This window comes from Zootoca vivipara, chromosome 12, assembly GCF_963506605.1.
Source record: "Zootoca vivipara chromosome 12, rZooViv1.1, whole genome shotgun sequence".
NCBI lineage: Eukaryota > Metazoa > Chordata > Lepidosauria > Squamata > Lacertidae > Zootoca > Zootoca vivipara.
Window position 1 is genome coordinate 31,323,007 of NC_083287.1, and position 25,365 is coordinate 31,348,371.

At 43.1% G+C, this 25,365-nt stretch overlaps 1 protein-coding gene across 2 annotated transcripts in view; it reads right to left on the minus strand.

Moving 5' to 3' along the window:
- DYNC1I1 (dynein cytoplasmic 1 intermediate chain 1) overlaps positions 1–25,365 on the minus strand; it is a 238,502-nt gene that overhangs the window by 142,113 nt on the left and 71,024 nt on the right. For both annotated transcript variants that reach the window (XM_035129401.2, XM_035129399.2), the window contains 2 exons: positions 24,590–24,649; positions 21,757–21,872 (listed from right to left, as the gene is read on the minus strand). In XM_035129401.2, the coding sequence (XP_034985292.2) occupies positions 21,757–21,872; positions 24,590–24,649 (176 nt within the window). The remainder of the gene's footprint in view (positions 1–21,756; positions 21,873–24,589; positions 24,650–25,365) is intronic.

Genomic DNA, 25,365 nt, shown 5'->3' on the forward strand with positions numbered 1-25,365 from the left:
AGAGTAACCACTTTGCATAGTGTTGCCTTTTTCCTGCCCAGAATAAGGCAATGCCAACAGGCCATTTATACATTCAAACATACAGTACAATGGAGAGTTTTAACTGACAGTATATATGCAGGCAAATCTATTTCCACTCCTCACTGCTTATGTTTTTTTAAATAATGCTAAACTGAACAGATATTTATCAACTTTGCAGCAGAATTTTAGGGTGCTGCTGTTGTTGTTGTTATTGTTATTATTATTTAAAGAAATTTTGCAGTGAATCAAACCATTGATTAGAGCATCCAGTTGAATAAGATGCCCCATGCTTTTATCTATAAAAAGAAAAAAGAAAAAAACAGAGCAATTATGGTCACCTAGTGTGTTGCAAAGCAAGCACGTTCATCTTCTGTAATGACTGAAATGGACTTCTCCATTACTGAACAAACACAGAGCCACTTCAGAGACTCCAAGGTTGCTGTCACAGTACTGAAACCAAACGTTTTGAAAAAAGTAACATTTTGTTTCACACACACACACACTGAAATGCACATGACTTGAATCAGCTCAGGAAGATATGGCTAGATGAAACATGACGTCTATCATCTTTGTTTTCATGTCAGGGGAAGGCCAGTTTTGAGCAGCCTAAGGATGATCACAGTGCTGTTTGGGGGTTTTGCCCAATGTTGCCAGAAAACTCCATGAGAGGTCACTGACATAGACAGTCCAAACCACAGGGCACTTTGCTAAAAGCCCTCAGTTCCCAAGCCTCATTTCTGCCCAAATCCTACAGCTCAGAGAAGACAAACAGTTTATAGTTTCAACCTTAATAACATCCTCGAAGAAGGTTCCTTGCAGCTTCTTCAAAAGAAGTGGAGTACAGTGGAACCTCGGTTTATGAACACCTCGGTTTATGAATTTTCGGTTTATGAACACCGCGGACCCATCTGGAACGGATTAATTCACTTTCCATTACTTTTAATGGGAAAGTTCGCTTCAGTTTATGAACGCTTCAGTTTATGAACAGACTTCCAGAACCAATTACACCCATGTTTCAGTTTATGAACGCTTCAGTTTAAGTACTTCGCGGACCCGTCTGGAACGGATTAATCCACTTTCCATTACTTTCAATGGGAAAGTTCGCTTCAGTTTATGAACGGTTACTCCGTGGACCGTCTGGAACGGATTAATCCACTTTCCATTACTTTCAATGGGAAAGTTCGCTTCAGTTTATGAACGCTTCAGCTTATGAACGGACTTCCGGAACCAATTGTGTTCATAAACCGAGGTACCACTGTATTACTTAGCACAGAAGCAGGGAACTTCATGTGGGGGCCCCCGAATGTAGCCCTCCAAGCTTCTCCACCTGGACCTCGGGACTCTTCCCCAGGCCACACCCCTTTCCCAGCCACACCTGCTTCACATCTTTACTAGGTGTTTTTGCCTGGTTGAAATGCGTCCTTGAACTCTAATATTGCCTCTTGGTTGCCTAGACAGATGATACTGAGTGAGGGTGTATGAGGGTGTGTAGAGATTAGCCCCCAAAAGGTAAGAATTACATTTGTTGCTCCACCCATTTTTGACTCTAGCTCTGGCCACCACTGGTATGTGCATAGCTGTCAACCATCCCGTTTTTCGCGGGAAACCGCCTTATTTCAATCCGTTTCCCACTGCTATCCCGGATTGTAGATATCCCGTAAATTTCCCGGATTTCAAAGCAGCTCCTCTCCCTCCCTGCTGGCCAGGGAGGCTCCACTCACACACATACATCCGTGAGCGAGCAGCCAGCCACCGCCCAGTAAAACACCTCGCTCAGCAGCTGACTGCTCACTCACTTGCCAAGTGCTGCCGGAAATCGCCTCTCCGGTGCCGCTCTGCCCATGTCCGGGCACTGGAAATCACTTCTGTGCATGTCCAGAACATGCGCAGAACCGATTTCCGCTGCCCAGACATGCGGACACGGGCAGCCCGGCACCAGAAGTCGCTTCTGCGCATGTCTGAACATCTGCAGAACCAATTTCTGGTGCCCTGAACATGGGCAGAGCTGGCAACAGAAGTCTCTTCTGTGCATGTCTGGACATGCGCAGAACCGATTTCCGGTGCCGCGTCGCCGGGTTAGGCTGCTGATCCCTTATTTTCCAATCTGGAAGTTGACAGCTATGGGTATGTGGTCCCTGGATGGCTGCCCAGGACAGAATGTGGCTCTTGGGATGAAAAGGGTTCCCCGCCCTTAACTTAGGATAATATGTTTTATAGATAATGCATTCTTTTCTCTATACTTATGAACTCCTTCAATAAGAAATCTGCTAAGTTTTGTGTCTGGTAGGAATGCAGATTGAATGTTGACACTGAAGACCGGACAAGGAGATTTCATGATTTTTAGATAACAGCTTTCCTAAGCATGGAGACCCCAATCTAAATATTGCTTCTGATTTGTTTTAAGGTCGTGTTGCTTTAAAGAAAATGGCCACTGTTTCACCGATGTGAAATATGACCATGGACAACACGTCTGTCAGACATGGCTGTAACATACTGCTTAGCACTGTTAACTTACAATATGCACCTATTATTGTTGGTTCTCCTAATGAAAGAAAATAAAGACACTGCATAAATCTCAAACACGTGTTTCGTTCTTCCAGCTGCCCTGCTGCTGCAGAACGTCACGCTAACGAGAAGTGATGCCAACAAGAAGCTAAAACCAGTGTAGCAAATGGAGCATTTAAATATATATAAACATGCAGACATTCACATATAAATAGAAATGGGTTCTTTGAGGGAAATGAAGAGACAGGCATATTTCAGACAAAGATTGCCTGCATTTTCCTACATAGCAACAACTTTGGTCCTGCTTAATAAGAAAAAAGTCAGTGCCACCACGACACAGCCCTCGATTGCTAAAATAGGACATCAGTATTCGGTTATCTCTATTAAAAGACATATTGACAGACTGTCAGTGTTTTGCAGAAGGGACTTAAGCACAGACCGGGAAATTTAGGTTTGTGCAATTAGAACAGATTTAAGAGCTCTGTCACCCTGGCGAAGCAAATCCATTTTAAAAACAAATTGGATTTTTTGGAATTGGTAAAGAGACGGGAAAATGAATTGAAAAGTATGGGATGAACAAGAAGATGAATGAACACCCCATCAGCAAATGAGGTCAAATGAAAGTTGAACACTTATCATCATATAACCTCCACACAAATGAATCAGAATGAATGTCCAGTAAAGGCTTTCTTCAAGCAAATCAGAAAGAATGCAGATAAAGGTAAAAGGTAAAGGAACCCCTGACCGTTAGGTCCAGTCACGGACGACTCTGGGGTTGTGGCGCTCATCTCGCTTTACTGGCTGAGGGAGCCGGCGTACAGCTTCCAGGTCATGTGGCCAGCATGACTAGGCCGCTTCTGGCAAACCAAAGCAGTGCACAGAAACACCATTTACCTTCCCGCTGGAGCGGTACCTATTTATCTACTTGCACTTTGACGTGCTTTCGAACTGCTAGGTTGGCAGGAACAGGGGCCGAGCAACGGGAGTTCACCCCGTCACGGGGATTTGAACTGCTAACCTTCTGATTGGCAAGCCCTAGGCTCTGTGGTTTAACCCGCGTCCCATCAAGAATGCAGGTATGTGACCACAAATAACTAGGATTAGAGTACACATCTGAAGGAGGAAGTATGGGTGAAAGCAACTAAATGTTTTTACAAACTGGATTTGCATATTAGAATATTGTAAGGCATTTTGTGGAGGATTTCCTCAAAAGTCAGGGTATAAAATTCCTTAAATAAATTAACAAACATCATCCAAAGGAGAACAGGAAACAACATTAGTTTGTCATGGGTACTGCAGATGGTTAGGGAACTCCTATTCCCCTCACAAAACTACAGTTCACAGAGATCCCTGAAAATGATTGATTGTTAAACCACTGTGGGAATTGTAGCTCTGTGAATAAGGAGTCTCCTAACAACTCTCAGCACCCTTAAGAAACTACAGTTCCCATGATGCTTGGGGGTGGGGGGAAGTCATGAGTTTTAAATTGTATGATACTGCTTTGAATGTACAGTGCAGATAGGGCCATAAAAGACAGAAACTTTCCCCCTTCATAGTTCCCTAGTGAACCATTGGTCAAACGGACAACTCACAGCACACACAAGACTTACTGGACTAATACCGTGTTTCTCCAAAAATAAGACACCGTCTTATATTTATTTTTCCTCAAAAAAACACACGGTGGCTTATTTTCAGGGGATGTCTTGTTTTTTTTTTAATTAAGTATTAAGTATGCCTATCACTATGGCTTATTTTCGGGGTATGGCTTACTTTCAGGGTATGGCTTATTTTCGGAGAATGTTCAGCATGTTAAAACGGTTAACAGTCAGAAGCTCATTGTATCAGGCCAAATTTACCAAAACGAAAACCCTGCAGAGTAAGTCAAAAGGAGCCTGGTGTCTGCCTCATGAACAAATATAGCATCCTGATAGGAGACAACGATTTGATGGCTCAGTGGGTTTTTCTAAGTAAACAGAAAAGCCAGGGCCCTTAGCAGGTGGCCGGGTTTGATATTCAAATCATTAACATTTTACATGTGGCGTTTTCATTAGGGGGTGGGGGGGGAAAGGTTACCGCATGATGGACAATCTGTATATATTTGCAGATGTGGTGTGTGTGGAAGTCAAACCTCGCAAAGGAGAATAATTTGAAGCAATCTCCTTGCCCGAGAATAGCTGAAGGCAATGTCCAATCAAAGTACTGTCAGTCCTCTCTGCCCAGCGAATAAATGAGTTGCTTTGACAGGAAATTCCAATGGCAATTTTAATTCTGATCAGGCTTCAGGAAGTGGAAAGAATAAAAACACATCAATTATAGTGACAGGAAGTTTTAAATCACATGGCCAGCAGCTGCTGCCAAAGGGACCCATCTGCCAGATTTGTTAAGGAAAGGGGGTTTCTTGGAGTGACCAAACATTTGCACAAAAATCTGATACGCTGACGTAACTCTCCAGTTGTTATGTTTTCTTGGGATAAGTGGGAATAAAAATGACACAGCAGAAGAAATATGTCATTATTGCAACCGATCAACTTCTTTGTTTCAAACTGTAACATCAAAAATATACAGCTGCTCACACAAACATCACTTTTTGCCTGGCATTCTCTGATCACTGTCATTTAATACTTTATACATTAAGCACATACTTTCCCACAAGCTTCGGTGAATGAGGAGGGCCAAGTCATCTGCTATAAACTTCTCACTACACAGCTATGCAACTTGGTACATGGGCTGCGTTTTCCTGAAGTCTAATGCTGGCATTAATGAAATCCAGTTTGTGTTTCTTGTAGCCAACCATCACCCACCCCACCTGATTAAGCCCTTTGAACATTTCTGCTCTTGGCATATGAGTGTGGGGGGGAAGAGAGGGAGGGAGATTAAGAAGAATTGTTTGTTTTTCTGCTACTGCTTTAAAGCTGTGTGTGCGAATTCTTGAACGCTTCTCATTTTCTGATCAAATCTCCCAGCCAGCACAAACAATTCAAAAGCCAAAGCTGTGACATTAAAATAAAAAAACTTTAGAACTCCAATAAAAATTGTGTTGCGAGCCATAAAACAGTTTGTTTGTTTGTTTGCACTAGATCAGTCCGCAAAACAGCAGTGGTGCCATGTTGTCGAGAACAAACGTTAGCATGATCTAATCAATTCTGATTTCAATGGGAAATAGAAGCATATGATTGATTGCCTTCCATTAAAACCAGTGGAACTTGGAGTGCTTCATTTTGGCAGTATTGTGCCCTGTATTTGGCAACAATCTGCCCAAATTAACATCCAATGCGAGCCAAAAGTCTAAAGCCATGCCAAAAGGATGTCTTGGACACCATTCTCCCCCCCCTCCCACAAATAGTGTTCACTCAATAATAATCTTTACATCACTTTATAAACAGAATCAAAATGGAAACAGCCTGCATGGGAACAACTACATGTTAACAGTGGCACAGTGGAATTTGACTCTTTATCGACATTAAAATGCCCTTCTGTATTGCCTTCCCACTCACTGAAGGAAAGAAGTGATTGTGTCCCAAATGTGGTCCCCCCCCAAGGGATATCCTCCTGACTCCGTCCTTCTTATGCGTCATGGGCTAGGAAATTGAATTCTCCGTTAGCCAGACCTTTGTGGTTCAAACTTGATTTGCAGTATCATTTTTGTTTCACTAATTATTTTTATTTCATTTATATTACAGATTTATAGCCAGACACTATAAATATTGCACAATATTGCAATAGGGGGGGGGGGGATGAGACAAAATATTAAACCTCAGAAACCAGTTTGACAATTCTACAATTTAAAATCCAATAAACAGCTGGGACCTGCTTTAGGGAAAGCCTTCTGAAACATATTCCAGAGGACTGGAGTCGTAACTCTAAAAGCCCAGATTTAATACAAACTAAGTACACTTCTGGGGCATGCAGCACTCTCAGAAGTGTCACATCTGATGAGCACTGCTGCTTGTATCCCTTCATTGATGGGATGAAAGATCTGTCCAATCCACATTGTGGCTCCAACAATGTTGGAAGCACGCAAGCAAGACATGAGACCCATAGTGCTCTGCTGCTATTCAGCTGTTCCCCAGGCAATTGGTATTCAGAGTCATCTTGCCTCTGGTCCTGGAGATAGCATATAGTCATCACGACTAGTAGCCACTGATAGCCTTATTCTTCTCTATTTTTCCCCTCCCCAAAATGTACAACATGAGCTACTGTTGCATCCCTAATAACAGTCTCTCTTGACATCCTTCTCCAAAATGTGTTTCTCGAAAGGATCTCCTTCCAAGTTGCTTAGAGATTTCTTGCATCTTGGAAATTTGTCAGGAAGATGAAAGATCAAGTCAAGTTCTGTGAGGGCCATGTTACAAGTGATATGGGAACCCCATGATTAGTCTGTCACTGGTGGTGATTGTTTTGCTGAAATGCAGGCACTGGATGGGACGGGAGGTGCTACAAATCTGACTGAAGCAGCAGCAGCAGGGAGGGAGGGAGGGAGGGAGGGAGAGGTGCTTAATTCTTACCCTCAAGCCATTTTTTCCTGATCAAAAACAGCCCTGCTTACCCAGCCACAGGAGAAAGAGACAGGGCGAAAGGGTTAAGCACTCCCTTTTCCCCACATCACTATTGCAATCAAATTCACAACTCCTTTCAGTTAATCAGTAAAACAAAAAGTCACGAGACTGTAAACGACGAGTCTCACGTGCTACGGCTACTTCGGGCCTCATGAAAAAGCTTTAGGGCCCCTTATAGCATGGCAAACATATCTGGTTCTGACGTACTTCTCCTGCTCCCATCTAATGCAGAAGTGCAAGAGGAAAGGCCTTCTCAGTGGCCACCTCCAGACTATAGAATCATAGAATCATAGTTGGAAGAGACCACTAGGGCCATCCAGTCCAACCCTCTGCCAAGCAGGAAACACCATCAAAGCATTCTTGACAGATGGCTGTCAAGCCTCTGCTTAAAGACCTCCAAAGAAGGAGACTCCACCACACTCCTTGGCAGCAAATTCCACTGCCAAACAGCTCTTACTGTCAGGAAGTTCTTACCAATGTTTAGGTGGAATCTTCTTTCTTGTAGCTTGAATCCACTGCTCCGTGTCCGCTTCTCTGGAGCAGCAAAAAACAACCTTTCTCCCTCCTCTATATGACATCCTTTTATATATTTGAACATGGCTGTCATATCACCCCTTAACCTTCTCTTCTGCAGGCTAAACATACCCAGCTCCCTAAGCCGTTCCTCATAAGGCATCATTTCCAGGCCTTTGACCATTCTGGTTGCCCTCTTCTGGACACATTCCAGCTTGTCAGTATCCTTCTTGAACTGTGGTGCCCAGAACTGGACACAGTACTCCAGGTGAGGTCTGACCAGAGCAGAATACAGTGGTACTATTACTTCCCTTGATCTAGATGCTATACTCCTATTGATGCAGCCCAGAATTGCATTGGCTTTTTTAGCTGCTGCATCACACTGTTGACTCATGTCAAGTTTGTGGTCTACCAAGACTCCTAGATCCTTTTCACATGTACTGCTCTCAAGCCAGGTGTCTCCCATCCTGTATTTGTGCCTTTCATATTTTTTTTGCCCAAGTGCAGTACTTTACATTTCTCCTTGTTAAAATTCATCATGTTTGCTTTGGCCCAGTTGTCTAATTATTATTTATTTATTTATTTATTTATTTATTTATTTATTTATTTATTTATTTATACCCCACCCATCTGGCTGGGTTTCCCCAGCCACTCTGGGCGGCTTCCAACCAAATATTAAAAACAGTACAGCATCAAACATTTAAAACTTCCCTAAACAGGGCCTCCTTCAGCTGTCTTCTGAAAGGAGAATAGTTACTTATTGCCTTGACATCTGCTGGGAGGGCGTTCCACAGAGCAGGTGCCACTACCGAGAAGGCCCTCTGTCAACCCCGAGCCTCTCCACTCCGCAGGGGCGCAACGGTGAAGGCCCGGCCTCGCTTCTCTTGACCCCTCCGCGAGGCCAGGCCTTCGCCGTTGCGCTGCCGCAACGCCTCTCCACAGGAAACCCACCCACCCCCCGGTTTCCTGCGCTGTTCTCAGCTGCCTTGAATGAGACGCGGCCGCAGCACAGGGCACTTGCGTCAGGGAAAGGCTCCTTTCCACGCAGTTTGCCTCCGTGAAGGCATCGGAGCACTTTCGTGGCTGCGTCCCAGTCGCGGACGCTACGATGCCTCCGTGGAGGCCTCCATAGGCCTCGGAAACCTCTTGGTAGACAGTAAAAATTCATGTTAAATTGCTGCTTTAGGGGCCTTTTTCATCACCTGGAACGGATTAATCCACTTTCCATTATTTTCAATGGGAAAGTTTGCTTCGGTTTATGAACGCTTCGGTTTATGAACAGACTTCCGGAACAAATTGTGTTCATGAACCGAGGTACCACTGTACAGACTTTCGGAACCAATTGTGTTTGTAAACCGAGGTACCACTGTAATCCCTGTATGGGATAGGGAATTATTCCACACTAATGCAAACAAATGGGACGCGGGTGGTGCTGTGGTCTGAACCACAGAGCCTAGGGTAAGTCAGAAGGTTGACGGTTCGAATCCCCGCGACGAGGTGAGCTCCTGTTGCTCGGTCCCTGCTCCTACCAACCTAGCAGTTTGAAAGCACGTCAAAGTACAAGTAGATAAATAGGTACCGCTCTGGCGGGAAGGTAAACGGCGTTCTGCTCTGGTTCGCCAGAAGTGGCTTAGTCATGCTGGCCACATGACCCGGAAGCTGTATGCCGGCTCTCTCAGCCAAAAGCGAGATGAGCGTCGCAACCCCAGAGTCGTCCGTAATTGGACCTAACGGTCAGGGGTCCCTTTACCTTTAATGCAAACAACTACCAAAGCATTCGCAATCTCAGCACTCGCCCGTTTTTTCAGACACAGCTGGAAGTTGGTGGGAAAGCATGAAGAAGGAACCAGAGGAAGCAGCGAGACTGGAAATGGGCTCATAATGCGAAGTCTCGCTAACTACCTCCTCTCTGCCCGTCAGTCTTATTAATATAGTTCCATAAAATGTCTTTGTTTTACATGAGGAATGTGGCTATGTATGTTTCTTTTTACACTGCAGTCCAGCTGAGAATTCACACCTTCCTTTAGCCAAAGCCAGCCTTCCACCTTCCACTGCTCTTGCTATGGGTGTTTCATTGGCTAATAAAACCCCGTGTAAATTAGGCTTGGGCCTACATTTCACCTTTGTTTGTTTCTTTTCATTAATTAGCCATTTCACATGATGCATTAAAAGGCACAGTAACAAGCCTTCTGCTAACTAGTAACATCTCCTTTCTGGCTATGTTTTCTTCCCTCTGTTGTAAAGCGAGGCATGCCATCGTCTTCTTCCAAGAGTTTTCTCTCGATTTTATTTTATTTATCTCTTAGTAAATAAACAAAGATTTCATCAGAAGACCCCAGAGCGACGTGAATTAAAGTTTGAGTCATTTTAAATTAACCACAAGCATAAGAAAATAGAAAACAGAAGCAAAAAGTTGAAAAGCAGAAGAGAATCCTTCAAAATCCCTGCAATCTAAAATGCCCAAGTCAATGGAAAAGTATCAAAAAGCTTGTAATGCAGCTGGAAAGCAAGCAAGCCTCCTTAGAGAAGAGGGGTCAGGGGGCCAACATAGAAAAGGACCTCCTTTGCACAGTGTGCTACTACTAAAGAGGGTACTTGGAGCAGGGCCTTTTCAGATCTTAAGACATGCTGTGGGTATGGGAGGAGCTACTCCTTCATTCATTTTCTTTGTATGCTGCTTTTCTACACACACACACACACACACACAATATCATGCTCATTTCAGTTTACAACAAAGAAACAGGGTTGCATTTAAAGCAAACACTACAAAAACAATTTCATAGTAACCATTTCATATTACCGTATATTCCGGCGTATAAGACGACCCCCAACTTTTCCAGTTAAAATATAGAGTTTGGGATATACTTGCCGTATAAGAAATACAACCCAGCGTAAAAGACAACCCCCAACTTTTGAGAAGATTTCCCTGGGTTAAAAAGTAGTCTTATATGCAGGAATAAACAGTAACATAGCAAAACAAAAATATAATACCATGGGGGGGGGGAACACCAACCAAATTTCAATACTATACATATAACAAGATTGCTTAAACAACATGCAGCCTCCAATAGCAAAAATAACCAGGGAGCTTCACAGTTTCACCTTAGTCCTAGGTTTTCTGAAAACTGCAAGCGGGGAGAGGGCTCTTGAGCTTCAGTTCTGCTTGCATATTTCCCAGAAGCACCTGGCTGGCTGCTTCAAAAGCAGGGTGCTGGACTAGATGGGCCACTGGTCTGATCTTATGTTCTCATCTTATGTTCTTATGGTTTTACTTTGATTTCCCCCAATAAAATTCCATATCGTCCACAATTCAAGCCCCAAACAGATTCGGACCCACCAAGTTCCAATCCAGAAGCCATATCAGAAACATGAGACTGCCATTCATGAAAATATTCATGAAAAATATTCATGAAAAGCCATTGATGAAAATATATGGTTTTGATTCTGGCAGCTGACAAGACAAGTGGTGGATTGCCGGCCCGCTTGCCCCCAAAAGTAGCTGCTGTTGATAATATACTTAGCATACTGATTTGTGCTTTGCACTTAACCAAGATGTTAAAGAGACTCTTTATAAACTATTCCGCCAGTGTGATACAGAATGGAAAACAACCTAAGGGTACTAGGAAGGAGGTTGAAACATATCTCATATAAAACACATCATTATGCATTAAAGAAACTTTCCTTCATCCAAAAAGAATGGCCAAGCAGCTGGAGCTTTACTCCAGGAACCACATAAAGTTTTAATTAAATTCATTAAAAATTCTTTGTCTCTCGGCGAGTTGCGGGGGTAGGGCAGATAGAACGACTTAACAATGGCCGAGGTACAATCCAGTTTGTCAAAACTAATAACAGCACAAACGCCTTTGGTTACATGGAGATGCCGGAGGGAGGGGGGGGAGTTCAGGAATTACTATGAGTATCATGTTTACTGTGCTGTAATACTTATATAAAAATTATTGCAAGATGTGGCCAGTCCCTGGGAAGAGACTGCTATTCAGCAGATTGATAAAAGCAGTTGCTAATGAAGAAGGCACTGTTTTTCAGCTGACATAACTGATCCGGGATGCAGAGGACAACACTCTTTCTCTTAAATAGGAGGACAGGAGAAAAGATTGAAATTGTGATTAATTTGTGTTCTACAGCAAAGATGCATCATGACCGAACCTTTTATATTAGACAGCTTTCTGTATGGATGGCAGCTTATAACCAGTGCTTTTTCTGGGTGTACTCAAAGGTACTCAGTACTGGCACATTTTTTAGAAATAAAATTAAGGAAAAAATTAAGCACTGCTTATAACTGTCAACTGGAATTGGGGCATCCATCTATTTTTAGGTTTTCTGATGACAGGTGGGGAACCTGTAGTACTCCAGACATCAATGGACTCCAACACCCTTCAGCCCCTGATGGGAAGGCCAATGGCCAAGGGTGATGGGAGTTGTAGTCTATCAACACCTGGAGGTCCACAGGTTAGCTACTCCTGGTTTAGGGCAATCAAGAACCATGTAGGTAAAAACAGCCAGCAGCGTTGCTAAGGCCAAAAATCTGTACCATTTAAAAAAGAGACACAAGTCTCAACAAATGAAACTGATTTGCAAAAATGATACATGTGAAAATATGAGAGAAAGACACTGCACATACCTTTGTAAATCAAGAAATCTGTACTAAAAATACTTCAAAAAAAAAGAGCAATAAAACTCTGAAATACACAAGTGTAGAATACACATGAGAACAGGCATTTTCAATGGTGGCTCCCTGTTTGTGGAATGTTTCCCAATAGGAAAAGCATGGCTGATGCCATTGCTGTCTGTCTTTAGGTGCCAGGCAAAAGCTGTTTTTTTAAAAATTACCCATGCTTATAGATTTTAATCAGCAGGTTAGTTAGACATGTTTGGGGTTTTTGTTCAGGCTCATTTAAGTGGGGTGGGTAGGCCTTGTTTCTTTTAAATATATCATTGAGCATTTTACTTTTTTGTGCACTGTTGTTTTTATGCATTTGTTATTCTGTTTTATTGTGTAAGCGGCACTTAAGGGCAAAAATTAAACTAATATTTTTTTAATAATAATATTATAAAAGTACCGTAAGTGTAACAGTGTGGTTTTATGAAAAAGAAACATTACCAAAACACAGTTATTGTGTGTATATGTCGGTTGTCATGTGTGCTGATTCAGAAGTAAAGCAGAAGAAAATTCCCACTGAGTTCAACATGACTTTACTGCCAAGTGAACACATAAACAATTATAGATTTAAACACGTGGGTGATTTCGCTAGAAAGCTTTAACCATCTAAGAATGAGAGGAGAGAATCTTTGCACAGTGACTTTCATCTGTCAAAAACAATTGTGTAAATGACATGTACAAGTAATAGGGTACTAATGGAATAGCCAGATTAAAGATTTATTAAACAGGACATTTTTTGAGACTATCACATTTAATATCTGATTTTTTTCCCCTTAAAAAATATCATTTTGTGTTCTTCCCATCTTATGTTGATATTAATTACATCAGAGTAATGCCATATTGCCATTATAAAATACAATTGGAAGAACAGAATTTATTTTCAGGTCCTTGTGGGGGGGAAATGAATTAGTAAACACTTTAATAGTGGGGACAGAAAGCTGGCATTTCCTCAATATGACCAAGAATATGTTATATATAGGAGGGAGCCTCTACTATCATTTGGGGCAGGTGGCCTCTTCTGTTAATGAGTCAATTTGAGGAAACTATTAAGCCTCTGTGAAAAACCAGGGCTATTTCCCTAAGCCATTTTTGAGCTATAGAACTCATGCTACCGAGCTGTAGGACATAAGCCTTTTCAGCTGGCTCAGTTGCACATATCCATTTGCCCTAATGATAACATTAAGTACATGAAGCGAGCTACAATGAGGCCTAAGAGACACGTATTCTCTTACTCCTCATTCTAGCCCAGTTCACATCCTTAAAAATTCCAAGGAGCCCATGTAAAATGGGAGTTTAAGTGAAGAACAGGAAGGCTGTTGTTGAGATTCAGAATTACAAATCAATCCAGTATATGAACTTGTCCATCTCGGATGCTTACCTCCATTACAATATAAGCTCCGTCTAGAAAGTTCCTTGCCAGCTTGGACAGCAGTTTGAGCCAATGCATTTTCTTCATACTAGGTAGCTTGCGGAGTTTGGTCTGTACCATGGACATCGGCGAGAAAACACATCCCTCAAGTCCTTGTGGCGGGGATGCAGGTGGGGACGCACAACCACCAGATACACCGGGAGGAAGCGTAGTAATGATTGAGGGGCTTCTCAAGGATTGCAATGGTGTGGTCAGAGGCAATTGGACATCATAATAGTCCCTGTCATCAAAAAGCACTATGTGGAGTAACACTGCAGGAGTGGGGGGCAAGAGAAACTTTGTCCGCATCAGGTGGAAATGTTGTAAAGCAAAGGATTTCTGGTGTACAGTGGTTACATTACTAGAATATATTTTGGGGTATGAGAACCTATTGGATCCTTTGGAGTGTTTTTTCCTACTGAGCTATATTTTTATTTTGTAATCCGCTCTGATAATCTTCAGATGAAGGGTGGTATATAAATTAGATAGATCGAAAATAAAACATCCTATAAGACCAAGGCATCAAACCCAAGTTTATATATGTGAGAGACTGGGAAAAACATCCAGAAGTGAAATAAAATGGATCTTGTAAGGAAATGATGGGAACAGCCTAATAGGCCAGGAAGCTCCGGACTCCTTGCCCTAACCTTGGAGTGTTTAGAATGGAAGCACGACTTCTGGTTTAGCTGGTCTCACCTTTCCTGTCACCTTGATACATACATGTTATCCCTGCCCTTAGGCTGCCAGTTAGCTACTAGCCACATTTAAACTCTTGTTACTTACATCAGAAGCCCAGGAAAACTTGCCCATATACAGATGTGTAAGATTGCTTATATCATCTAGGGAGATTATACTTGTGGCACTGCAGAATATCAGTGGCATCCGACAGAATATCACAGAGCAGTTCCCCCCAAACAGGCACTTCCCACTATTGCCCCTGGACTCTGGAATGCCCTTCCTTCCACAATATGTGAAGCACCATCCACCAGTTTTCTGGTATCTTCTAAATATGGGGGCGTTCCAGGCTTTCCCTAACCTGTAAGACTTGGACCCTGTTATTACAGCCCATATAATATTATTTTGGTCCTTTGATGTTTTCAACTCTGCTCTTACGATAATGCTTTATTGTTTATACATTGCATTTTTGCATACCACTAAGAGATGAGATGAGCGCAACCCCAGAGTCGGTCACGACTGGACCTAATGGTCAGGGGTCCCTTTACCTTTAAGAGATCTTTAAATATTAAGTGGTCTTGGAATATTTCTTTTTCAAGAACCCAGAAGAAATCTTCCTGCAGCAGCTATTACACTGATGCATACATGCGGCACGTCAGAGATGAAACTACCACGCTCTCATTCATATCGTGTTAAAAGAATAGTTTGACATGTGAGCTACTGATGGTGCAGACATGCTGGGCGCTTTCTCGGCAAAGAAAGAAAATGCTTTCCCTTCCCCAGCTGGGGTTCTATTTGCATACAGGTGTCATGAGACTCCCCCTCCGAATAACGCAGCACAATGCTGGTTTCAGATGTCAGGATGCGAGGATGAGGGCAAAGGCACAGCAGAAATGGCTTGCAGCTAGTTATGAGACCCTGAGGTCAAGGCCATTAACTCGTGTTTGGGGCCAATTGTCACCAGGTGTCCCAGAAGCTCATTGGGTTTAATGCTTTGAACTGGGATGCCAGACTTAACGATCGGATTGATAACCACCCTGTGGGGAGGCCGAATCTACTCCCTAGGACATAATGACAGAGCTCTCTGGTGTGTGTGTGGGGGGGGGGAAGGGTTCGCCATATAAGCAAAAGACTCATCATCAACAAGAAGTGGAAGAATCAAAGAATCCTAGAACTGTAGAGTTGGAAAGGACCTCCGATGGGCATCTAGTCCAACCCCCTGCAATGCAGGAATCTCAATTAAAGTGCAAATGGGCACATGCCAGACTGTGCCCACCTGTGCAGGAAGATTAAATCAAACCTCCAGTCACACAGAGAATAATCTCAAGAGTGTCGTCAAGCAGGTAGGCCTCTCAGAATGTGTTTTAGAGAACGAGATGCTGTCACGCCTACTTCCTTGCATGATGCTTATTTGGGTTCCCTTTGCTTGACAGCAGCATTTTCCCCCTCATCCAACAAGTATATTATTGCACATTTGTGGGAGTGACTCTCCATGCTGAATTCTGGACCTTTTTATGGAATGATGCTTGTTGACTGATACTCCAAACAGCTGGCATTTATACATATCGATGCAGCTAATGCATCAATAACTACAGTACCCCTGTCATTCTGATCAATTCAGTTAATGGAGTTATAGCCAATTCCTAGTGCACACTTCACGCTATAAGAAATAGCTATTTAATGGGGGAGAGTGTCACACAAATATTAAGAAATCTTAGGTTTGTTATTCTAAAAGGGGACTGGATTGAAATGTAACTTTGAACAGAGGGAGGAAATGGATAGTGGGACACAGAATAATGAACCACAAAAGTATTTCTATATAGGAGCATTGATACATGGCAGCTATCAAGGTGACCAAATTTAAGGAAAGAGGGTTCGCCAGAACTCTGCTAATTATTCTGCTATTGGATTTGGATGAGGGAAACCTGAATTCAAATCTCTGTTTGTAGGCAAAGCTCACTAGATCACTCCCTCTCAGCATGGCCTCACAAGATTGTTGTAAGAATACAATGGTACCTCGGGTTACAGACGCTTCAGGCTACAGACTCCGCTAACCCAGAAATAGTTCCTCGGGTTAAGAACTTTGCTTCAGGATGAGAACAGAAATCGTGCGGCGGCAGCGGGAGGCCCCATTAGCTAAAATGGTACCTCAGGTTAAGAACAGTTTCAGGTTAAGAACGGACTTCCAAAACGAATTAAGTTCTTAACCCAAGGTACCACTGTAAGTCCTCTGAGGACGGTTGTGAGTTGATTTAGGGAAGGGCTGCAGCTCAGTGACAGAGTATTTGCTTTGCATTGCATCCAAGTTCAATCCCCAAAATCTCCAGGTACAGCTGGGAGAACCCCTGGAAACACTACAGAAAGGCTGCCAGTCAGTGTAGACATTACTAAGCCAATGGGTGAGTGGTCCGATTCAGTGCAAATTTTCTATGTTTGTTTCACTGTGAAAGTTACTAAGAAATCTTATAATAAACAAATAATAGAGGAAGGCTGTGATACATTTATTCAATTAACCCCCCTTGTTTTAAAAATGTATATCCTGCCTAATTTCAAAAGAAACTGTTACATCCAAACATTACACAATATTAAAATACCTCGCAATCGTCATTCCTGGCTCCAGTCATAAGATCAGAACATTTATGTACAAAGCCTAAGCCACCATCATTTCCAAAACAACCATTAAAATGGAAACATAAGAAATAAACATGGTGGAGGGGGGACTAGATCAGACAGATGCCTTTCTAAAAAGCCCTGGTGGCGGAAGCCAGGCACAGGGTGGGAAGGTCTGACAAGACAGATAAATAACTGTTACGCAGAGCAAGGCAACATAAGAAGAGGCCAGCTGGCTCACCCTAAGGATACATAATTGACCAGCATCCTTTCTGCCCCCAAAGTGGTCTTCAGAAGCACAATGCCTTTGGATGTGCATTAAAGCTGAGCTGCAGGGCTGGGGAACCTATAGGTTCCTATATGTTGTTGGACTCCAACTCCCATCATCCCTGACCAAGCTGCCTGGGGCTGATGGGAGCTGGAGTTCAACAACACCCGGAGGGTCACAGCTTTCCCCTCCTCTGCTATACAGTGGTACCTCAGGTTACAAACGCTTCAAGTTACAAACGCCGCTAACCCAGAAATAGTACCTCAGGTTAAGAACTTTGCTTCAGGATGAGAACAGAAATCATGCTCCGGCGGCGCGGCGGCAGCAGGAGGCCCCATTAGCTAAAGTGGTGTCTCAGGTTAAGAACAGTTTCAGGTTAAGAACGGACCTCCGGAACAAATTAAGTTCTTAACCAGAGGTACCACTGTACTGCCAAATTGTCATGGATAGAGCTGTCTACCTCTATGAAGTTGTCCAATTCCCTTTCAAGAATAGCATAATAAATTCTCATTGTGTCAGAGAGAATGCATGTACGGTATTGTAACAACAAAAGCTTATGTCTTAATAAATGTATTTGTCTTTTAAAATACCACAAGATTATTTGTAGAGCGCTCTCTTTCTCTCTCTCTCCTTCTGGAACAACAGATCTAACAGAGCTGCCCTTTAAGAAGTCGTTTACTAGGCAAGAGGAAGGCACGGCCACTCCTCACCCATGTGAGCCACAGGTTAAGTGAATGACTATATTCTTCTCGTGCATCTGCTCCTTTTGCCATTAAAATTGCTCCCCGCCCTTAAATAGTTGGGACAATGCTGTGCTTCCATTTTCAGAACGGCTCCCATGCCTAGTCAGTTTCCCCTGATCGCCTCCTCCACCACAATATCAGTTTTTACATACACCACTAGAGGGTACTCTTTGTAAGTTTCTGGAGTAAAGAATAAAACAAACTCCTCAAAAAAAATTCCATGTTTCGAAAGAGAAGCATATGCTTGTACCATTTCTTAAGGCAAATTCTGCTGTTTCACACCCAGTCTTGCACTTGGGTTTTAGATTACTTCCACAACAAATAGAATTACATCGCTATTTTATTACATCAATAGGCAGCAAGAACAAATGTTAAGCAGTCAAAACAAAATTAAAAAATCCTTCCAGTAGCACTTTAGAGACCAACTAAGTTTGTCATAGGTATGAGCTTTCGTGTGCATGCACACTTCTTCAAATACACCTGAAGAAGTGTGCATGCACACGAAAGCTCATACCTATGACAAACTTAGTTGGTCTCTAAGGTGCTACTGGAAGGATTTTTTTTATTTTGTTTTGACTGCGTCAGACCAACACGGCTACCTACCTGTAACTAATGTTAAGCAGTAAGTTAGCTGATTGGACGCGGGTGGCACTGTGGTCTAAACCACAGAGCCTAGGGCTTTCCGATCAGAAGATCGGCGGTTTGAATCCCCGCGACAGGGCGAGCTCCCGTTGCTCGGTCTCTGCTCCTGCCAACCTAGCAGTTCAAAATCACGTCAAAGTGCAAGCAGATAAACAGGTACCACTCTGGCGGAAAGGTAAATGGCGTTTCCGTGCACTGTGCCACATGACCTGGAAGCTGTCTGCAGACAAACGCTGGCTCCCTCGGCCAGTAAAGCGAGATGAGCGCCGCAAACCCAGAGTCATCCACGACTGGACTTAACAGTCAGGGGTCCCTTTACCTTTTTAAGTTAGCTTATTGGAGGACTGAGCTAGATGTAACATTGGCTATCCATGAGATCTCCCATCTTTCTCAGTTAAGGGGGGGGAGGAAGAGAGTGCTATGTGGCTGGAAGTGAAGAAATTCATTCTTTCAGCTCTGTCAGTTTATTGACCTGAATCTCCCCCCACCCCACCTCTGTCCCCCAAGCTGCTGCTTGCCCTCAAAAGAAAAGCATTCAGGCACCGACAGTTTGTCTTAGGCAGGAAGAGGGAGCCACTAGCCCTCCAGATGTTGTTAGACTCCAATACATCCTCTCCAGGGAACATAGCCCATGATCAGGAATGATGGGGAGCAGTAATATAACTCCTTGATGAACCAAGCATCTTTTGGCAAAATGAGATTGTTTCTTTCTTATTGTTCTCAGTTTATGAGATTGTTTCTGTTTTTATTGTTCTTAAGTATTCTGTGTTTTTTATATTGTAATTTTGTGTTGTGGACCGCCCTGTGACCTATGGGTAAAGTGCGGTACACAAATTTAATAAATACAACAACAACAACAACAACAACAACAACAACAACAACAACAACAACAACAACAGGAGTTTTAGTCCAGCAACATCTGGGGGGGCAGATGCCCCATACCTGCTCCAAATATTTATTCTGCTTTGCTAACCCATTATGGTAATTACCTTGAACGGCAGATAAAATAAAGGCTACTTCAGAAGGCACATCAATTCAGTAATTATATGAATGCTCTAAATGATTTGTTCAGCTTTCCCTGAAGTATTGCCCTCCAGATGTTGTGGGTCTTTAACTCTCCCAGCCAGCAGGGCCAATGGTCAGGGAACACAGAAAGATGCCTTGTTGAGTCAGGTCATCAGTCCATCTCATACAATACTGGGAAGGTCTTGGAGACTTGCAACAGGACGCCATGATCCACAAGGACAAGTGTTCCTACTTGTTATGGTGTGTAGATGATGATTTGCTGGTGGGAGAAAGGAGCCTTTTCAGAAATATCCGTGTTACAATCACAATGTGACCTCTGTGTCTCAGGCATTTTGAATGAACAGTGAGGTCAAGAGCATATCTACAGCATCACAAATTGTACACCAAGCCAAAAATGACATGTCATTTCTTCCCCTCAAATAAAGGAAGTTGCAGGTTTTCCAACAAAAAATGCATTATTCCGTGGAAAGAAGTAGGATGCTGAATAGACCAAAAAAAGAAAGTGGGGGAAAATGATATGTCTTCTTGATGACTCAACTACTTGTTTAGAAACTAACTGCCAGCCAGCCAGCCAGCCAGCCAGCCTCCACACCTCCAGCGTATACACAATAATGAAACAAGACAGATTTTCTAAGACATGTCTCCATTTTAGCTTGTGAGCCACCAGAAAACTGCTGAAAATAAAGAGCTTATTGCACTGCAGATCTATTTTTTATTTTATTATTATTTATTGAATGTATTGTATATCCTGCCTTCCCTCGAGCCCAGGGCAGCAAATATATGGCATCCCAAAACAGAAACAAAGCAAAAGCTTTCTAAAACATTCAAGGCACTCTTAAAAACAAATCAAAACAAAACATCTAAAAGCAGTTGCAGCCTTCTCTCCATCTAATCAAAAGACTTTGGATCGGTTTGAGTCTTATAGGCAGAAATGCCATTTTCACAAAACCCTATTCAAGTCTTCAGAAGCAAGTGGTATTTGGAGGGGTGACGCAAGGGAGGAGAATGAGGCCAAGAGCACTTGCCCCTCACTCCCACACTGCCACCGCTGCACCCTGTGTGATCCACGCCCCAGTGCCATCTATAGGTTGAGGCTACCAAATGGGCATAAGTAGGATGAAATCCTGAGCACTCAAGGCTTCTTCATGCTCACAGAGCTTGTGTGGGCATGTGGAAGGCTGCCCCACTGAAGATCCACCTTCCAACCACTTGACAGGATCAGGAAGGGCACAGAGTGTGGGGATATGCCAGAGGATGCTCACACTCTCACACAATTATCGCCATGTGTTTTTGAACATCTGAACAGCATTAGAGTGCTGAGTTAACCTGGAGGTTAAAGTTGCAATCCCATGCACGCTAACCTGGGAACAAACTCAACTGATCATGAGGACCGGCTACTGCTAAAATCTCAACAAATCCAGTGTATTGTACAAACACGTGTTGCTCTTGGAATGAAAAAAATGATTTCCTTGAAGACAAAACCAAGACGACAGCCTGACGCAATTCCTAAGTCATATAGGTTGCTATGAATAATACAGTTATATATATTATTGTTGTCAATGTGAACTAACTCCATCTGAAGCACATTCAGTAGGACGACAACCATGTTACCGTGTCTGCCACTAATAAACCTTCCACTCTCCTTCTCCCGAGAGGTCAAATGTGACATAGAGTAAAACAACACAAAATAATCACATTTAGTGGGCTAGTCCACAGGCCATATTCGAAAGAAAACAACAAATAAAACACTTTAAAAACTCCACACAGGAGCACACATGAGACATAAACAAAACTAAATAGTAAAAATGGAGGAGATACATGTCAGAAATAGCCTCCCAGCTCAGGAACTCCACCACAGTTGACTGAAACGGCTTCCAAGAAGCGGTAACTTTTCCTGAAGCTGGAAGCTTTTACTGCAAAAGAGACCACCCTCCAAATCACATACCAATTACTTCCTTGTAACAGAAAGCTTGATATGCCTTTCACTTTCTTTTTCACTTTCTAATCACCTTTATGGTGTGCGATATTAAAGTGATCACTGATCAAAGTGAGCTTTTTTCCCTTCACTCCAAACACCTCGAATGCCACGGAAGAAATGGTAGCTGCTTTACCTTCAGATCGATGAGTAGACAAAGGCGTCTGCGTCTCCTTGGAATAGGACACCACTTCCCGAGGCAAGAAGTCCACCTGGGTGATCTTTGACACGCCCAGTTTGTGTAGGCGGCGGCTAGAACAAGCAAACCAAAGGGCTGGGTTAGGTGCTGGGGTATGCTGTCAAAAGCGCTACGGCGCTCAGTCATGAACACAAGAAACAGCCTTATAGTGGGGTCAGACCATTAGTCCTTCTAGCTCAGCATTGTCGATGCTGACAGGAAGTAGCTTTCCAATGTTTCTAACAACTGAACTTCCCAGCAGAGGCGGATTTAGGGGAGCGCAACCAGTTCAGCAGCACTGGGCGCCAAGCATCGGAGGCACTGCAGGGGATGTCACAACTATTATTTAGAATGGAGGACGAGAAGCGGACGGGGGGCGGATTTTGGTGTCGCGCAGGGCGCTGTGAAATTTGAGACCCCAAGGTCCGCCACTGTTTCCAGCCCTACCTGGAGATGCCGGGGACTGAACCCAGAACCTTTTGCATGCAAGGCCTTTGCTCTACCACTGAGTTAAATCCCTTCCCTAGTTCCCACAGGATATGGATTTTTTTTCCTTAGCAAATTAACTCAGGGGGGTTGACACTGGTGCTGCAAGCTAGAAAAGTGCTGTTCCTACTCCATTTTGCTTTAAATCTAGCTTTCTGTAGAAATTGGAGTTCTTGGTGCAATCAGGAAATCAAATGAAAAGGTTCCAAGAACTCGGGCCAGGAAGGAGATTAATTATGAATCCTTCAAACTGTTTTTTGCGTAAGGTAATGAGACAAATTCCAGTTGAAATGATTTTCAAATCCAGGACAAGGCCCTGTTTCGTTTATTCTTCATCAGCTGGAATATATATTAAAAGATCCTACATATATCTTATAGCATTATAATACATTTTATCATCTCTACATAGAAAATTATACATAGGCAATTGTACAGTTTATAACAAACAGAGACAGCTTACCTATAGTTTTATGGTCAAAGTGTACCCATTGTGTTTGCCTAACTTGCTCAATCTGTTTGCAGCATTTAAATGAAAAGTAAGGTGTGGTCTACTAAAAAATTAAAGGAACAGCGCTACATCTAAAGATGGCCGAACTGTGACAATTTAAAGATACAGTATCATGGTTTAACTACAGGCTGTATCAAGGCACAAGATTAATTATAAGAATGCTGTAAAATAAAAAATAAAAATGACCTGGCAGTATAGCAGCCACCATTGCTAGTGCTGCAACTAGTTTGTTTTTGAGAAAGGATTTCATAACCCCCCCCCCAATGACTCTTTTTCACAGCTCTGAATTTACTACTGTGCATTAATGCAATTGCATTAATGTAATGCAATCCAAAGCATCAACTTGTTGCAGGATGCGCGAAGGGTGTCATCCAACCTTGCCAGAATCTTTCACTGCTGGATTCTAAGAGCTGAACCAGACAAGACACCATTCATGCAATCAGGCATGCGGGGAAAGTGCTATAACTTGGTGGTGGAGCACATGATCTGCCTGCATAAGGTCCCAAGTTGAAACCCCTGCACCTCCAGTTATGGCTGAGATTGCCTCATGCCTGGAAACCCTAGAGAGGGGCTGCCGCCAGTTAGTGAAGCAATAGTGAGCTAGACAGACCATAAGGCCAGTATAAGGCAGCTTCCTGTGCAAATTACTTTTAAAAAATAAATCGCAGTGCAGGAACCCCCCCCCATCCCCCTCCTTTCCTGATCTGTGTCAGCGCCCCCATGCCTTCCACTTACTCCCCCCAACCCCCGGAAAAAAATGCTAATTGTGTGAAAGGCATTATGCTTAGTTTGTCCTTAATAATCAAAAAATAAAAACAGAAGTTGCTTGACATTCTTAGAATAACACTGGTTAACAGTACAGCAGTCCTGTCCTCAAGATGGACAGGATATTTGTTGCACTACTTCTCATATCGTGAGCCTGTACATTATTATGTGGAAGCAAATATCCCTGTATAAAACGGGGGCTTGTTCCCAAGGTAGGTGTGCAGTAGACTGCAGTCATATTCTGCTCCTCGCCCACCTCTAATCCAATAAAAAACAATTTTTATGTATGTAACCAATCCAAAGGCAGTTTTAAGGTTATTTGTAACAACAACCCAAACATAATCTCAGAATTCAAATCCCAGCTCAGCTATGAAGCAGACTGGGTGACTTTGGGACAGTCACCTCTGCTCAACAGAATCAACCTTGCAGAGCTGTTTCTGAGCCCTCCGGAGGAAGTTCAGTGCAAAAATATCACATCAATGTATTATATCACGGTACTGAAGAAGCCAACGTTATGTAAATTGTATTAGCTAATTTATTGGCTGCAACTTTCAAAGGGTTAATGGGTTGAAAGGAAATAGAAACGTGTTTGATGTGATATTAATAAAATACTTTGAACAAGTAGGGAAAATCTGCGGCCTGCCAGTGATGATAAAGACATACATGTTGATAGTACACACCTACAACATGCATGTTACTGTTTCCAGAAACATGCTTTTCTAACATTTCATCTCCAGTGAAATGAAAATGTTTCTTTTGAAAACATCAAGAGTGCACTGGACCCTGGATGTTTTCACTAGCCAGAAGTAGTGACCGTTTTCAGAAAGCTTCGCTTCTGTTTTTCTCAGAAGACGACGGTCCTTCCCCAAAAATTTAAAAAACAAAAACAAAAATAAGAGTATGACGCTGAAGATTCAGCACACACATACACGCAAGGAGAAAGCTCACCGAGGAAGCAACTTCAATATAACCGGTGCAAACAAAGTCATAGTATAACAAGAGGGAAAATAAAGAACGAGAGTGGACATATACCCAAGTTCAGAGTCAGACTGAAGCTGCAGCACTGAAGGGTCTGTGTCCCACTGCAGGGTCCTAGCGAGGTTATCAGCAGCACAGCACAAGGGGAGGAAGAAGAACACACAGAATTAACTGCAGTGACGGGCCGGAGGGAGAGGAACAAATCACTTCATCGTTTGCCATATGTTGTAGAAGCACAGAACACAGCTCCAAAAGTACAACAGAGAACCACAGGCAATATCACAGAGTATCTACTGTCAGACAAGAGCAGGTAATCCCATCCAACTCTCTTTCTCTGTCAAACTGGAGAATGTTACGCTAGCAAGGACAAGAGGCTTCTGGTGTTTGCTCAGCTCTGCTTCACTTCAAAAACAACCCTCCTGAAAGACCAGGTAGGCCTCAGCTGCTTAACTGATGAATCTAATCCAGAGCAGGTGGTGCTAAATGTGGACTTCTTTCCCCCACAGTGAAGAAGCTGCATCCAATTCGTAGCTCAACATCCAGGTCAATGGAGAAGCCCTTGCGCTTGCTGGAGCTCCATGAGTACACTGTAGCACCCATGTGCTTAAGTGCCCTGGAAAGAGCGTTCTGCAAGCAGGTCGTTGCATGCAGGTTTGTTGCACCAGAGGCACAAAAGGCTACATTAAGGGAGGGCAGGAAATCTCTGCATGCAACACTCGGGGTGTATGCATGGCATGTGGTGCGCACACTGACTAGCAGACGATCAGCATTGCCAGTTATGGGTTAAGAGGACTGAGCACGTTTTAGGCAGGTAGGAGAGGAAATCCAGA